We start from the raw sequence: 18,321 nt of genomic DNA on the forward strand, positions 1-18,321 counted from the left end.
GTGCGCATTTCACTTCCATTGTGTAGAGATCCCTGCGAACTGGCAAACTGTCGAGTTTCTCTCCTATAAACTCGCGGGTCTGTTTATGTACACAACCTGCAAAAATCTATGCAGTCAATGAATAGTTTCCCTTTGGCGGTGCGAGTATCGGGAAAAGCAAGTGTTCTCAGCCGGCCGAGCTCGCTGCGTTCCCAGCCTCTCGTGTTTGGACGACTTATTTTCAGAAAACAAACCGTGCGCAGATGTCCGACACCCCACAAAAGAGGAATATATTTTCTCAGTCGACTTGAAACGAAGATTTGGGGAAAGGGGAACGCAGATGTTTGAAAATAATGACGAAAATTGTGAAAGAAGCTAATCCTGTTCACATGTGTGGATAGAAATGCTGGGAATGCCGAACGATTGCAATAACACAAACGTTAAACTAGATTTTGCTGTGATTACTTTTTTCTAGCACAATCTGTAGTGTATTTTTTGACATCTCCAATTTTCACGCCTCCACCAGTAATCAGCCAAGGCCGGTCGTACGCTTGCTGCTCTCCCGCCATATATGCAAATCCAGCTGTAAACCCCACCCAGGCATTATTCTGATCTGACCAATCAGCTTGCAGATACAGTCGTTACCGCACCCTTTGTTGAACATGTCAATCACCGCCCCTCGTCGGTGACCATCAGCCAATCAAGTCTCGTACTACAGAATGTTTTTAAATATTGACCAATAGGGGGGTAGAAACACAGCTGTGTAGTCATGTGGATGATGTCATTGTGGCTCCGCCCCTAAAACGCCGTCAACAAGTTCGGATTTGAACTGGATGGAGACAAAAAGGGGTAGAGTCGACCTGGAGCAGACGGTGTAAAAACTACTATATCGACTCTGGTCCTTGGAAAAAATTCATTTCCACGGGTAAAGCTTGTTGTGTTGCACGCAGGAAGCCACCATGAGTACCGCCAGAGTGTCGTGTCCGTCCCCGGAGCTGCGGAGAGCTCGGCCCGCCCGGCCGGCTGGAATGCCTCGGAGCTCGGCTTGCAGGCGACTCTTCGGGCCGGTGGACCACGAAGAGCTGGAAAGAGACCTTCGGTCGCAGCTAGCGCAGATAGAGGAGGATTCCCGGCGCAAGTGGAACTTTGACTTTAAATCTGACTGTCCCTTGGACGGCAGGTACGAGTGGGAGAGAGTGAGCGGCGTGCCGTCGTTCTACGTCGGGCGGGTCAACATCTCCGTCTCTGCAGCGGCCGCCGCTTCGCACACCCCCGGGCAGCTGGCCTGCACCGCGCGGTCTACTACGGAAGATTCCCCGGGACTAGTCGGAGAAACGGCCGTGGGAAATGTTGCAAAGGACTCTGCGTGTACCGTGGATCACAGGGAATCCAGAGTAGACGCGAGAGTAGAGGATTTGGGTGCAGAAATCAGCTCGACTTCCTCCGCTGGTTCGGAGAGACCAGGTCCGGCCGCCTCGGGGAATACACCCGACTCAACCCCGACCATGTCCCGAGGTGTCAAGCGTCAAACAAGGCTCACAGGTAAGATTCAACCCCATTCCTTCTCCACCCTACCTGAACTTGGTCTTAAAACAGTTTGTAACGTTCTGCCAGCTTGTACAGCACGTGTTGGTGTCGTTTTTTCCGAGATTTGGAAAATTTTTGGCGTGTTACTACGTAGTGCGTAGTGTGTAAAGCACTGTAAACAAGCCTGGGGAGGGCGCTGACCTCCGCCCTATTGTTGAGATCATCTCCAAGCAGATATACGGTGCGGCGTATTTTACGCGGTTTTGTTGCATTTTGGACGGTATTTTTAGCATTTTCCTCAACGCGAAGGTTCGGAAACGTGGAGCACAAGAGAAGTTTACTAAACGTAGCAAAATTAAACGTGTAAAACAAGCTTCGACCTTATATCTGCTTGAAGATTTTTATCTGAGCGTGTTGGGGCTTGTTCTGCTCTACGGAACCCGCCCCGGGCGCATCGGGCCACGGGAAAAATAACAGCTCCGCTACCTCAGCGATTTCCCCGCGCCTTGTTTATGCATGAAGACTCACTCTCAAGGTCAAGGAAAGGTTTTATCGTAAACAAGTTCACGAAGGTGAAAAAAATAAAGATAAGTAAGAAAGGGGTGAGCGTTGTCTGTCGTTTCCAAGGCTTTGTTGTCATGACAAAATCGTTAATTGTTCTCTCTCGAAGCCATACTTCGGACGGAAAGCAAATGATAACGTGACCTTGTTTGGGACTTTCTTTTAACTTTTAATGCTTTCCTTCGACAGATTTCCACGTCCAAAGGAAGAGGAAAAGAAGACAACAGGCAGTGGCCAGCAAGGAAAATCAGCAACAGTCGAGATCAGAAACGCTCTCATCTCATCCAGCCAGTGTAGTTTAGAAGGTGAGCCAAACGTTTTTTTTCTTCTTCGTGCAAGTAAAACATTTCTTGTTCTTCACACCACGTCCGCTCTTATGCTTTGGCGTAGAACAAAGGGAAAACATAGCTGCAAAACAAAGAACGCTCCAAAGTCCGAAATACTAGTATTCGCTAGAAAATTAGTTTAATTTTATGAACTGGAGGTTTTCTTTGGCTGGTTTGACTAACTCGGTAACTGGCTTGGGGGAAGGCTATTGTTGTCAACACACCGATAAATCTCGGTCGTAAGCGGGGGCTCTAGGCGCCTGTCTTGTCAAAACTAACGCGGGCTAACTGATAGCGTCTCCGGGGTTTCGTCAGAACGCAATATTTGTGTTACTGTTAGACCGCCTTGTGACTCTTGTCTTCAACAAAGACTTGACAAATGAAATTGGAACCTATTTGGTACCGAAATAGAGGATGTACAAATATGGTGTTAGCCAGAGGTCCCTACAAGCTCTGTCAGCAAAATGTCAATTTAAAAGAAGTCTCCAATGTCGTCAGTTGGGCCAGGGTAGTCGAGACAAATAAGGCGGTGGAGGGCGGCCTTTTCGCCGGGACACACAGCAGGGAACCCCGCCGGCCTTGAGGCGAATGGTCCGCAGTGGGACCGCCCTAGTGCCGACCTTTTTGATAAAGTACAGGTGATGGACCCAGATAAGCATGAACGGGAAACTGACCGGTGTTTGGGTTTGTCTGGTCAAAACTGACCAGCGCTGACCATGTGTAAACGCCAGGAAATCAGAGGACAACAAATGTCCCATCTGGACTGTATTGTTTTGCTCCAGAGACAAAACAGTCTTCATTTAACGTTTTATAACAACTTTACATACATTTTTGAAAAAAAAATATTGAAGACAATATTTTCTCCCCGTTAAAGATAAATGACCGGCCTTTCGTGGCTTAAAATGAAGTCAGAATGGGTGTTGACAGGAAGATATAGGTTCACTTCCCTCGCACTGACCACTGTACCTCAGTTGAAAAAGGACAGGCCCCAAACCGGCGCCGCCCTGGCTCCGACGTGTAGCGAAAGTTAGCAGGTAGCCTGGTATACCACACCGCCGCCTTGTCACAGCCTCTTCTCTTCACCAAAAATAGTTGAAGTTGAACCAAGAAATTTAGACAAAATGTACACGAAAGAAAGAATTGTTACGCTCGGATTTGAAAATGCTGTCCGTGGAAATATTAAGAATTCATGGAAAACCACTGTTACGGTGTCGTTTCCTTATTGGGAAATCCCTAGTGTATACGTCAGTGTTTGGCAAGTGGAAAGAAAAAAACAGCTGAAAGTCAGACGACACATTGTGTGTGCACCTGTGCAGGAGAGCGGGACCCTGTTGTCATGGTAACCTTTCATGAGCCTCACCCCTGGGACACTCGCACACTGTCAGCTGTTCACCCGGGAAAGGCGCTTTGTAACGTCCCGGGGGACCACGCGTACGCTTTGTGAAGCCCCAGCTTCACACAAAAAGTCGCGCCTTTTCGATGACACTCAACATGCGTTGTGTGAGGGAGGAGGAAAAAAGACATCCCCAGACTTGTCTGAGAAAGAAATTTGCATTCTGGCCAGTTTTACAGGGGGAAAACCCCGTGAAAATGTCGTCTATTCATCTAGAAAATTGTGTTGCAAAGCGAACGCACCAACCCTCAAAATCGTATTTTGTGACTGCAAACCCAGAGGATTACGTCACAATGTTGACGAAATTGATATCTCTACAAACTAATCCATTGGCTAGCTTGTTTATTTATTTAGCGAGGAGTACACAACGTATGTGCTAAATCTGTAGGCCAGCTGTCCTAGGACTTGTTTACTTCTAAACCCCGCCGCTTGTATAACAAGCAGCGCCACACGCACACATGCCATGGCCAGGAAAAGCAACTAGAAAATTAACGACTTTTTAAATTAAACAGAACCTTCAATTATCATAATCTGAGTGAGATTTGATACCCCTGTCAGATTGAGACTAGAAAAGATATACCTCCAGGCAATTGAAATAAAGACAGTAGAAAAATAGGTCTATCTGATATCAGCGCTGTCGGCTGTTCTTTGGAATCGTTGACGAAAACAATGATTCACGCTTAGGAATAGTCTTATTCCTGTCAATACAATTTGTATACTTGAATTAGTGTATTCTGAACGTTGTTGTTGAAATGTATACTTTGTTGACATTTGCCTCAATGTACATGATTAACACATTTTCTCCTTCATTTGCAGACTACACAAGTCAGGAGAGGGAAGGGTGGCACCTGGAATCACCGAATTTTGTTGCTGTAGATGTCATCAAACCAGCTTCATCCAATCGGAGTTGCGTTCAACAAATGAAACACAAAGACACCTTTTTTGTTATTGAAAAAAAGGGCACGTGCATCATGTGACACTTCAAGCGTGGCCCATGCACAATTAGCTGTAGATTTCTTGTATTTGAATCGTGCATAATTAATCGATTTATGCAAATCTCCTGTGCATATTTGATGAAGGGAATGTTGCAGTCCCTTGCTAGAGTGTAAGAAAGTGAATGTGCAAATATCGTTCTATAATTATGGCTGTGCGAATCCCCCCCCAGTGGGACGCTAAGTTACTTGTGTCAAAACGGTGTCAACAATCAATGGTAGAACGACACGATCTGTACACAGCGTGTTACTGTTTATGTTTGTGTCATGTACATAGAAGGGGAAAGTATGGTGAGTGCGTTTGCGCAGGCCAGCCCCAATACTGCCAAATCTATTTGCTTTATTTTACATAATTCCAAACTATGTAAAGAAAAATGCACATGCTTGCACAATGCGTTCTCTCCGACGGAACTGTGTAGTATTTATATAGAACTCCCTGCTAAGAGTTTGACATCAATGTATATACAAATTTCATCAAAGAATTTTGAAGTGCTATCGTGTATATATTTTTGTTAGGAATGACAATGCCTACATTGTATAGAGATCGAACACTGTGGACAGAAAAATAAAAAGTCAAAATCATAAAACTTTTGAGTCGTGATGAAATGAATTGTCTTTCGTATAGCATGCTTATGTCAACAGAGCTTCTAGGGACCTAGCGTAGCGGAAGAAATAAGACTGATCGGAAAATGATACAAAGTATCTAGTCACAAAGTTTGTGTCAAAAATCATTCAAATGAAAATTGAGAAACGTGGGTAAAAGTCGATTTAATCAACGGTCTAAATCTTCAATATAGTTTATTCTAACGTTATCCCCTAGTAAACTCAAGTACATAACTATAAGATATAGAAGCCCAGCGGTTGAGGAAGGGAGTAAATACAAACTTTCCGCTACGCTTTCCTTGAGTAAACTAAAGCCGTCATGCGTAGATTTTACAGCGACTGATTGCCACCCTTTCCTAGTGTAGTGGAGTTCCTAACAAGTTTATTCGCCGCCTCTTGACACTCTCCCCTCATGGTCTACTGACGACGAAACAGGCGCCTCCCTAATGGTGTTATCTCCTGAACCAATCAGAGAAAAATGGCGGCACACATTTGCATGAGGTGGAGACGCGGTCTGACCAGTCAGAAAGACCCAGAAAAATTCCAGTGGAAAATGGGCGAACATTTGGAGCGAGACTTGAATCTACGCTACGCTTGGTCTCCGGTCAGGATACGGGGAAATTCCACGAAATCCTCGTCACAAAGCTACTCTACACTCTATCCCAAACGTTTCCTCTACTCAATGAGCCTTAGGAGTACGAGTGGCGTAGAGTTCATACACCTACCAAGGAGGTTTTCCTTGCACCTACCAAGCTCCTGTATTTTCTGTGACAGAATCCTGATTCCTGACTTACAACAAGAACTGAAACCAGCCAAGCACACGCGGTGCTGACAGACGACCTGTCCAGAAACCAATTAAACCATCCTGTCAAATTTTTGTTTATCGAGGGGTCCCGATGAAACCCCGCCACAATAACCCGGCTGGGGGGAAGCCAAACACGACTCGCGCGCCTAATGTTGATCCAGACAGTGACGACATGTTTAGGAGTTTGTATCGCCTCCGTGGCGTCCCCAGAAGGCAGCCAAACTGACGCTTCGCGGTTAATAAACACACGCTGCTGATTGAAAATTCCACCCAAACCTACTAACCCGAACCCGTCAGCTGACAGTAATCAGGTAAAAATATCTGTAAGGCGATTATTGGCGCCACACCATCCTCTGCACCTTTGCCCTATATGGCAAAACACCAGATAATAGCAATAATGAGGAGATATGGGGCCTTGCTGAGACGGTTTTGTTTACGTGTCTTGCAGACGATCCTTACGACATCTTACGAGAGTCTCCTGCGGTAAAACACCGGCTAATAGAAGTAATGAGGAGATATGGGGTCTTGCTGAGACGGCTTTGTTTATGTGCCTTGCAGACGATCTTTACGGATGTCTCCTGGTTTTTAAGGATCGTCTGAGGAGCGACAAGTGACAGCTCAGATACGCACAATTAGTCAGAACAGAACACCAAATACAAAACAGACGACATGCCACCGATGACTGGTCGATGATGGTGGTATAGGCCTGATTATCGTGACGTTAGCGTATCTTTTCAATGTTGAGAAATGACGTCATGACGTGCTTGTCTCGACAGCCAGCTAGTAAAACTAACCAAGCCCTTTTAGCAAAAGTTGAAACTGATACAATTGTTTTACAACAAAATTAGCTAACACACATCGTCACATTCTGGCTTGGAGTTTAAAACCGCTACACAATCGTATGAATGCTTGTGCATATCTAGACAATCTTCGCATGATATCAAACAATGGAACTGCATGATTGAACTTTTTCTGTCAAATTCAGTGATTTTTTTCTCCTGTGGTTTAGTAGTCTAGTAGTAGTAATAATAATTGGTCTATTGATAGTAGTTCTATCCATTTATCAACTGAATCACACGGTTATATATTAAAGTGACAAAACGTGAAACTAACCATTTTTTTAGAACTGCCAGTTTGCCACGAGCAAAATGCCATTATTTTACGTGACATTTTCTGTCAACAGGAAAAGAAAGGCAAGGTCTAGTGCACTCTGCTCTGTTAACAAGGTTACGCGAGCCACGTTTTGTCCCGAACAATTCACGGAACGCGGGCCTGGTGTATTTTTCCTCCGATTTCTTTTCACGATTTTCAATCATCAGGGTGTTTGTGGCGGTAGGGAGCCGGCGGTGGGTGGAGCTAGGCCCGGCCCGCACGTGCCGAAAGCACGTCTGTGTACCCACGGTGTAATCCTATACACCGGCGTTATTTGCTCGAGCGCTGATAGAAAACACGCGTTTCTAGGGAACCTTCTGCAGCTGAAGGCTGTAGGTTGGGCCATGGAAGCTTTAGGATTTGTGGGTTTGACCTCTGCCGGGCCTGGTAAATATACGTTCCCGCTACTCTGTTTTGTGAGGGACGTGTGTGTGTAAAATGTTACTGCAGTGTGCATGTGATGTAACAGCACCCATGGCACGTGTAAGGGTGGGTGGGTTTCAGGTATTCAGTTTTTAATGGAATAGTCGCCTCTATTGTGAAGAATCAGAAAGAAGTCGAGAGTCGGAGTGTGCTCTTACGTCCTTGGCAAGATATAACGTTACCGTTTTAGATATACAAATTAGAGCTTGAGTAGTTCTGCATCTGTCCATTAAGCCCTGTTGTAGGACACAGAAATAGGCCAAGAACTTAAGTCGTAATGAACTCCAGGCCTGTGTTATGAGAGAAAATAGCACAATTTTGTAGCATTATCGATAATGGAGCTTCACTCACTGTATGGAAGCTAAAAAGGCTGGCACCCAGGCTAGACTACCTCGGCCGATTTCTACTATTTTCCCAGCGAAAGGACGTACGGGGCCTGGTAGAGGCTAACAATTTTGTACCCAAGACTTGAAGCCTGTTTGCCATACTAGTTTTATACGCAGAATGCGGTCGGTGATTGAAAACACACCAAACTATAGCCTCCAGTCGAGGGCTTCCACGAGCGCTGCCGTTTATTGTTGGAGGGAACTAGTACTCTGATTCGCGATTTATCAACATTTGAGCTAGCGGGCGCAGACACGACCTCCGGCATAAGAACCTGGCCCAAATGTTGAAAATCGCGACTCAGCGACCCCAAGAATGAACGTCAGCGCTCGTGTGAAAGGCCGCGAAGGAGGCTACTCTTGGAGGCTACCAAACTACCTGTCAGATGGACTCCTTCCACACGGGGCATGGAGCCTTATAAATCCTCACCCCTAATGACTTACCGATGTTTATTTCACCAGGATCCAAGAGAAATAAGCAGAGTTAGTTCGGCACGGGCCTGGAGTAAACTAGGGACGGGCTTCATGCGGGCTAGAGAAGACGGACAGATGCCTAGTTCATAAACACAGGGGGTTGTTGTTGTTGTCTTTGTGTGAAACTGACATCTGGTCAAACGACTTGACAAGAGAGTTGTCACTCAATAACATCAAGGAGGTTTGAATAGTCCATTTTTTAACCTCCTTGATAACATATAATGGAACCGTCCTTTAGAAAGTTTAGTTTCAATTTTTGTTTGAAAGATAGTTCCTGTCAATGTTATAAGAATGCTGTCGTGTCGTGACCAAGTTGTGATATCTTCAATGCTCAACTCCAAGAGACTGAGAAAACAAAAATCGCACAAAACATACACAGGATCGATGAGCAGTGCCGTCAGCTAATCTCAAGCAGATGTGGGAATAGGAAGGTGGCTTCTTCCTCTGTTGTAGTTTTTTCTACCCCGATTTCTTTTTCCTAGCTAGAAAATAAGGGAAATGCATACATAATGAAGTATGGGTTTTCCCTCGCCACGACCTAGCTATCAGTTCTAAATTCTACGTGGATTTGGACACACCCCTTTAAAGATATACATCTTTTCCACACAGATGTTCACTTTATGTTCACAATTTACGAAGATTTATTTACGTTTTCTGACGACAAACAAGCGTGCCAGAAGGCCTATTGGGGATTGTTTTCATGCTTGAAGATTTCTTCGCTGAGTAAAATTAACAGCATCTGTCAAATCATATCGAAGTTGGAACGAAGACTCCCTACTGGTATCTTCACACAAAGGACACGGGCGCATCCACGTGAAAGAATAAATAAGAAGCATTCAGCTGAACAAAACTCCTTGTTGAGAAGACACAAGCTGTCACTCTCCTAAACGGGGTTTCTCCATCGTTTTGTTCCGCCTTTTTTGTTCTCTTTAGAAGAGACAAACCCAAGTGACACATGAGGGGCAAACATCTGCCGTTCAGAGCTGACCGCTTCTGATGCCCGAGTGTCCGGCAAACAAAGGACCTCGGAGTGCGACTTCTAATTAGATTTTTTTCGGCAGTTCAGGGAAAAAAATAAGACCCCAAGGGAGGCTATCATGAAAGAACCTACCTATTTCAGTATTTGCTATTATTACGTTGTATCCTTTTTGTTCTAGTCGTTGAAAACGTTGCATTTCATTGTAGCTAGCGCGCTGGTATCAGCTCAAATGTGTAATTGGGGAGGGGGCTTTAATGATCATCGCCAGAAACTTGATAAAAAACTATCTAACATGGACTGTTCATGAAAATTGCGTTCTGTGTTTTTGCTCCAAACAAAGAAAAGTGGAGCCCCCTACCAACCCACCCATGCACACTTTTTCTCTATTTGAACTTTTTGTTTGCTTTCGCTGATTGGCCCTGGCCTCTAGTCCGTTATTTGGACACCTGCTTCGCGATCGGGATGACGTAGAAAACAAACCGAAATGGATTCCAAACCGAAATGGATTCCATCCAACGAACTTTGTCTTCAAACACATGCTTTATTTTCCTGAATCTGCACTATACACTAACAACAGACATGCACATGACAATATTTTGGAGTTTTTTTTAGATAAACTTGATATGTGCTCATTATAACATACATGTACTTGGAAGTGGGAACACATAAAGACTACTCTCCAAGCAGAGCATGGGTTTCGGCTGACGTGTTTTTAGGCGTTTTTGTCGGGCTTTCTACTTTGTCACCCTTTTTTTTTGTCTCGCCAACCCAAGGCTTGGGTTGCAACGTTGGCGAGACAAAAAAAAGATGACAAAGTTGAAAGCCCTACAAAAACGCCTAAAAACACGTCAAAAACCAGCCGAAACCCATGCTCTGCTTGGAGAGTACATAAAGACATCATGTTTCATACCGGCATCCCGCCGTTCGTTCCTAGTGTTAGTAGCAGCCGGAGTGTGCCGGTCACACGCCCGACTCGCAGCTTTGTTGAAAGGCGATACGGGGTTTCAGCAAATACGCCATTCCATCCGCATGCCCAAATGCTTTGTTTACGGTTCGTCAATCCCCAGTTTGTCGCTATTCTGTAATTTCACCCTGCGAGAAGTTTCTGCTACAGCTGTCAAATGCTACACAACGACATTAACGTTGCGTGATACTAATACAAACGTCCTTGTTAAACAATTTTAGTAGGTATCAAATTGATCCCGAAACATAACATTATTTTCTAACGTTCTTTTTTTCGCCTCATCATTCATGTTTGTGTTATCAAACAACCACATCCTCTAAACATCATCTGCTTGTTCCTGACCAATGCAAGGAGGTTTTATAAAAACCCCTTGTGTTATGGAAGCGGCCACCGTATCGTCTATGCTTCTTTCAAAAGATACGCCTTGTGCACAAGTTGTAGTAAGCTCCCCTCTATACGTGGGTTATCCCCGTATAAACGATTTTGAATGCATCCAAACAAACGCATCATTTCAGATCCGTCCCGCTCGTCCCAGTTAGTCTCTACCAGACTAACAGCGTCGGCTATAGAGAGAACATTTGCCGGGGGACTTTGGCCATGGAGGATAACATTTCCATCCAGGGTTGCCTATTTGACCCTCTCTCCGTAGCCGACTCCCTTCATACAATTGACTCTATTTGGCCAATTTCTACAATTTTCCCAGCGACCCGCAGAGACTGGTAGAGGCTACGTCCCAGTGCGGATTGTTGATACACATACAGCCAGCGTTGACATCTAAACGCACGCAAAGCGAAGAAATATGAGAAGACAGGATTTTCATTTGTTTACAGCCATTTCCATTACATTTCACGTCTTATGTTTATCAGATATGTTAATTCCGGAACCGTGGATTTCTCACCTTCGACTAGTATAGAAAATTGAATGCCAAACCTTGGTTTAAAAAAAGACCCCCCCCCCCGTTGCTAGGCGACCGATTTATGAGCGCCACTCGCCCAAGTATATTTACACTATCGTAGTCTATGCGGGTCACGTCAAATATGTTTGACTATAGTGTTGCGATATACAAAGACATACAAAGACGTTTAATTGTGGTGTATCGTTGTCCCTGAAGGCCTGATGAACGAGCATACATCACTACGGTGTTTTGTGCCCTATGTTGACAATGAATTCAGCGAGTGTTTCCTTTGTTTCAGAGGTCTTAAATGCACAGCATTTTTAGGAAGTGAAAGAGTTGAAGAATAAAGTTGAATCTGTTCCCTACAAAAGAAAAAGTACTAGTGTACGCCAGTCAAATAGATATATTAGTCTGTTGTTGATTTTCACAATATAGACTGCTTCAGAAAAAGGAGAACTTTCTCATATCCCCTGTCATCCTTTGTTCTTGTGACGGTAACTAGATCAACTAAAACGGAACTTCACTGCAGAAAGTGTTCCTGATTCTTGTCTTTTTACGTCACCAAAACGGGAAGTATCGCCGATATGTCGTCAGTTTGAATTTTCTTCCTCACGTAAACAGAGTTATGATTGGTGGGAGTTTAAGTCTTTGCTTCTTCCAGCCACACATTGATATACGTTCGTGAGCGATTTTGGCTATGTATAATCATGATGTTACAAAGAGTCTAATATGTTAAAAAGCTACAAATTTGGTACAGAAAAAAAGATCTAAAACTGTCTGTACTGAACTATTTTCGACAATGGGGAAACGAGGATACCGCATTGCACACCCTCGACAAATTAGATATTGTTGTTGTGACAAATAACAAGACCTTACGGCAAGGCAACGAAAACGCATGCACTTCTATTTTGAAAAAGACTATTGTCAATTGTGCGTACCCAAAACATCTCAATATTTGATTACATGAAGAATAATAAACACTGAAGACCACCGCGAGTGGTGCTAATTTGCATACACCCCATCACTAATGACAGGTAATTAGCCAACCACAGCAGGTGTATTAGCCACACACAATGCCGGAGATTTGAAAGGTAAGCTTTTGATACAGGCAGGTGCATTGGACAACAGTAATGTTTTCGAAAAATGGTCCTTCCGTACGTACGTACAGAATAGAAGTCATTTCAAACTCAGTATAAATTCAATAATCTAACTGCAACCTCATTGGTCTATAGCGCCGTGAGCGAAGCAGACTAGAAGTTACGGAAAAGGTAACGGTTTGTTCAAAGTAGTTTCTAAAACAAAGATGAGAACAGGCTCATCAAAATGTCTGTGCCTCTTCGAAATGTTAACCTAAAATTTCCCCAAATGGCATGCGAACAACATGAACTTTCGATCCAAGAGTTTCTTTTAGACCTACAATAAATGTTTATTTTATTCCCATAACACGAAGGTAGATTACGAAGAATAATACATATGATTAATAATGGTCTCCACAAGTAGACTGTTGAAAGGTTTCTTTCAATACCTTCTCTCTTTTTCTTTCGATTTTTCATTGCTTCTCTTTCTTTTGCTTGTGTCTGTTTGAAAGGCAAAAAGGAATATACTTTTTTTCATGTCACTGGCATGATTGTGAGTTGTCCTTTGTCTTCTACACGCCTCTTTGAACGCATTTGTGCCACGCTTGTAATGAATAAACCTCTTAGTGGCTTTGTGGGCACACAAAAGGCCCGGATCTTACCCTAATCCGGGGAGTGTGACAGGTGCATCCTGGGAGAAAGAAAAACAAACATGGTGCCGGGCAACAAGAGGTCACGTGACTCCATCAGTCCACCTGTGCCATTTCCTTTGTGCTTCAGTCCAAATTCTTATTTTTCTTAGCTGTAATTTTCTATTCTTTAAATCACATTCACAGAACGTGAACAGCTTGAAACTGGAACGGTTTTTCTAACTAGCTCCGCATTCAGTAAGACAAAATCTACTCAGTCAAACATCAGAAATGTTCTGAGAAAGTTGCTTTTTTTGTCCAACGCTATACAGGCAAATTCAATTCTGTGAATGAAGCGATCTTAATCAACCTAGATTAACAGTTAATGATGTTAATTATAGCCTTTTTGCGGGGCCATATGCCATCTTAGTACATCTAGTACACAAAAATTAATGTTTTCAACTTAGCAAGAATTCGTTTGAACGTCCATCAGCACTGCAACAACTGGCAAGCGAGGTTTTACAGATAACGCTATACACGATAACTGCAGAACTAAAACAATAAACGCCCCATTGTTTGCCAGCACTTCTAAGACAAAAGGCAGGTGTAATGTTCTCCTCCCACATAAACAACGGCACGTGTAGGAGGGGGGACGGTAAGCTGAGTGGTACGCTTTCGTACTCACCTGTTCTTCTAGTAGGATTATAAGTCATCTAGGCATAAACTAAGGGGATTCAGAACCATTAATGATTAGTTCTCACACCCACATAGTTCCTGTTGTTATTTTTGTGTACAAATACTCCCGAAACAAAACACGTCGTTGCTTTAAGAGATTATAGTTTTCTTTTGTTCTCCTGAAAATCCGCACCGTACAAAATTGTAACAGCACACACTCATCATAAATTTGTGAAAGTTTGAAGACGTATGCATAAACAAGTTGAGCGAAGACCACTGTTTATATTCTACCAACCTCCTTGCATCCCCCTACCCAAAGCGTCTTCATATTCTTATCTCAAATTACAACAACAAAATATAGTTCTTTGTATTACTTGTCATGTAGACCAAACAAGCACAAACTAGTTATTCGTGTATTTTGGACTATGCCCCTGAAAGACAGGGCATATATGATCGCTCGCTAGCATCTGTTGTTTGCCGACAGGAAAGCTTCTAAAATAACAGATAAACAGATAAAACGTAGCCTTATCAGTCGTTGGTACGCCCCCAAAACAACAAAACTGGGGGCGGAAACGTCAATATTTTAAGAAGATAACAGACTTGCAGCACGTGAGGACTATATAGATCGGTTAGCTCATTTACCCCGGCTATTATCATTATTTGGGGAGAATATACCGGTGTTAATTATCTATGCACAGAGGGATGAAGACGACACAATGAAGGATGGAAGTTAATTGTGTAACATTATCTGCCAGGTTTGTTGATAACGTACCAGCTATATCTTTCCGAGGCGGTTTCAATCTTGATTGATCCTACATTGATCCTACATGGTCTCAGCCTCCTTAATCCTGCATGGTTCGTTCGTTGTAGTGCCTAGTGGCACAAAGGGCAGCAAGTTTCCTTGCTGTCTCCGTAGCCCTTCTTGGGTATATTTATTTTACGGTGTGGGGTTGATTGCTAGCCCTTCTCAATTAACGTGCTCGAGGCACCTCCTCGAACAAGGGATCCCATTTTACGTCCCTTTCGAAAGACGGGTGCAGTCCCAACCGAGATGTCCTGCCCAGGATTGAACCGGGGTCTCCCAGTTACCAACTAATTGGTACCAGGAACTCAGTTGTGAGGCTGTTACCAGCTGAGCCCTTCAGAGTAGTAAAATGATAATGATGTTTTGATGGTAGCATTTTTACCGTCCTCAATATCGATAGATCATGCATATTCGTGTGAAGGGGAATGGGGGGTTCGAGGATATTCCAGAGTATTATGTGTGCTGTGCACACATAGAGATAATCGTATCATAAGTACCGTGCCAGTTCACGTGATTGACATCTGCTTGGAAGACCACCTTTGCACATTAAAGAAGCCACCACAAGACACTACTGCTCTTACCAATATTTTCAAAACATGGAAACAAGTAAATCTAAGCTATTTTGGATTTGAAATGTGACAGCAGGATTGTGATGTGTTGACACAGTTTCGGGTTATTTCATTCACAAACTTTACTGTACCAATATTCTCATTATTCAATCGTGAGAAAGCTACCAAATGTTTCATGGCTTTCAGTTTGCATTTGAACCCACGCTTGACACTTGACGGAAGTCGTTGAAAAGAGCGTTAGAAACTGTTACATTGTATCAAGAAAGGGAGAGAATAGGCATTGTTGCAGGGGACGCCAACATACGCTGTTACTCGTGGGACAGCGACCCCACATACGGGCTGGGCTGAAGTCCATTCTATACAGTCCACGTGGTGACACTCTCCAAGCAGATGTAACGCATGTAACGAGTTAGCTTATATTTTGTGGGTCTTTGAAGGCATTTTATGTGTTTTTACGTTTTTCCTCAATTGAAAAGAAAAACGTGTACCAGAAATCACGCGGAAATACAGAAAATGCAACAAAACAAGCCCGGCAATGACATCTGCTTGGAGATTAGTCCGCGTGAACAACTAGCCACGGAAGTACAAGTAATATCCAAGCAGATGTTGGGGTGAGAAATCGCGTACCGTTTTCTGCTGGTCTACTCAGGCGTCTTCATATAGACATTGTCAGTCTATCAGGTAAGCCCAACATCTGCTTCGAGATTAGAGTACAGGGTACGTACGGTGTCAGCATCCGCTTGAATAGCAAAAAAAACACATTACTCTATGTGTATATAGAATATTTATCAAAACAATAAAAAGTTCAGTACCTTTTGTACGGTCAACAACGAAACTACAAAAAATTGACTTACTAAACAATACATACAAACATACGAGCATTTCCTTGATACGTGTATAATCAGCTGTCAGTATCTTTTCTCATGATAACGAAGAGATCTTTTACGTTTTTACCTATTTTTGCATTGTGAGAGCTGTCAAATCTAAAGATATAGTCACATCAGTTTGTGGTATCGAGTCTCTTGAAATATGTTGTACTTCAACAAAGAAATGTGGAGAACCATTCCTGACTACCATTATGAACTGAATTGCGAAAGTATGTACAAAACAGTTACACTTGAGTCCATACAGTTTCAAGGGTCGCCCCCTCCAATATGCAGAGGTACAACCTGCATGATGAAATCTATCTCAGTTTAGCAGTCAAAGTAAATATCACATATCGAAGATCGATATCATTGTTTTCGATCGTGGCTGTCAATCGGTCCCCATTGTGCAATGTCCAGATACCCAGGGCCTGTACGCCGACGGTTGGCAAGCAGTACGGTCAATTGGAAAATCGACAAAGCGATACAGTAACCAAGTGATAATGTGGAGGTTTTCTTTCCTTCTTATTTTATCATTTCTTTTCTCTCACTTTCTCCTCTTTTCTGACCCTTGAGCATACCGAAGGAAAATGTATTCTTGTAGATTGCAAGACTTTTGTAAAGTGTCGCAATCGGTTCACATTATTCGGCGTAGGCTGTTGTACCATCCGAATTTTCAAGCAGGCTGTGATAGAACCGCAGCCCATTTTCGTAACCAGACAACAGGGGTTCGTGCTGTATATGCACAACTATCATATGAATAGTCAAGTCATACACGACTATCCCAGGAATATCATCAGTCTGCGATCGTAAGACGATCGTACGACGACCGTACGACGAAAATGACCGGGTCCTATTAAAGTCGACACACAGCTCTACGCGTGGCACCGTGGACATTCAAACACCTGTATTGACTTTCCTGTCAGACTTCGGCATAACTGAAGAAATTGATTGTCGAAATCGGACGATAAGCCGGGTCGTTAAGATGTGCTGATTCTCCCGCCTGCGTACTTCACCTGCACTTTGTTTACAGACGTTTGTTGTTGTGCAAACATTGAAAGTGATTGCGAGCACATTTGATGTCAATATGTAGCACGATTTCTCAGCGTCGGTTCCAGCGTTTGATCAGCGGTTGTTGTTAACACGTTGAATAGTTACAATGTTTGCCTACAAGTCTTGAGTTCTTTCTAAAGACGAGGACTTACGCGTGGCAAGACAAAGGTTCGCGCTTCACGGGACAAAGAAAGGCGGTGGCGAATCCGGGTAGAAACTCTACACCCGGCTTTTTTCTTTCCCGTCCACTTTACACGGGGTTCGCGGTACGCTTTTTGATCACTGCTTTTCAACTGACTGAGGGGAGGGCCAATCATCAGAGTGAATTTTGTTGAGGACAAGATCTGAGAAAAATCATTACGAGAAGTTCCGGCTCAATGATTCTTATAAACTATTCTTTGGAGGGTTTTTAACATGCTCTAAAGCTCTTTGTCTAAATGTTGCGCACCCCAAGGTGGTTTTATCGGACGACCTCTTTTATTTGAACAGGGCAATCAGAAATTACAAATTCACACACATAGACACACACAAAGCTGCACACACAAAGACACACACAAACTTACCATGAACGCACATACATGATACATACATACATACATACATACATACATACAAACATAAACACACACGCGCGTGCACATATACACAGGCGCACACACAAACACCCACACAAACACACGCGCGCGCGCGCACACACACACACACACACTGCACACACACACACACACACACACACACACACACACACACACACACACGCATACATACACGCACACACACAAACACACACACGCACATTCATGCTTATGTGCATTGTTTTATCGGGTGGATTTTTCTCCCCCTCTCTCTCTGAGTGCCCCCCGCACCGAAGTGGTATCTCCTAGTCAATCCAAGCACACGTGCTTCTATTGTGCTGTCCAAAACACCAACAAAGCCTAGTCAAAACAGGAAATGCACCACACATAGTACTGAGGAAGTCGGGGGACACTCTCCAAGCAGAGGTTGGTGGGAAGATTGTGACCTTTTTATCATATGGTCCGTTAGCGGACAAAAAACGGAGCGTATGATAAAAAGGTCACAATCTTCCCCACCAACCTCTGCTTGGAGAGTAGGGGGACTAGGTTTTTGGAAAAATACTAGAAAATGGCCAAATAGACAGATATAACATGCCAGATGAGCGCTGAGCTAGCTGGCC

At 43.6% G+C, this 18,321-nt stretch overlaps 1 protein-coding gene across 1 annotated transcript; it reads left to right on the top strand.

The window, feature by feature from the left end:
* Positions 1-801: 801 nt before the first annotated feature.
* LOC136421425 (cyclin-dependent kinase inhibitor 1B-like) lies at positions 802-5,365 on the top strand. Its single transcript, XM_066408723.1, has 3 exons — positions 802-1,521; positions 2,257-2,372; positions 4,603-5,365. The coding sequence occupies exons 1-2, from the start codon at positions 939-941 to the stop codon at positions 2,367-2,369; spliced, it is 696 nt and encodes a 231-aa protein (XP_066264820.1). The 5' UTR covers positions 802-938; the 3' UTR covers positions 2,370-2,372; positions 4,603-5,365.
* The last annotated feature ends 12,956 nt before the right edge of the window (positions 5,366-18,321 follow it).

This window comes from Branchiostoma lanceolatum, chromosome 16 (assembly GCF_035083965.1).
Source record: "Branchiostoma lanceolatum isolate klBraLanc5 chromosome 16, klBraLanc5.hap2, whole genome shotgun sequence".
NCBI lineage: Eukaryota > Metazoa > Chordata > Leptocardii > Amphioxiformes > Branchiostomatidae > Branchiostoma > Branchiostoma lanceolatum.

Excerpts from the sequence above, each read along its gene's own strand:
- LOC136421425 (XM_066408723.1), top strand. The coding sequence starts at position 939 with ATGAGTACCGCCAGAGTGTCGTGTCCGTCCCCGGAGCTGCGGAGAGCT. Across the intron at positions 1,522-2,256 it reads GCGTCAAACAAGGCTCACAG|ATTTCCACGTCCAAAGGAAG; the intron begins GTAAGATTCAAC and ends TTCCTTCGACAG.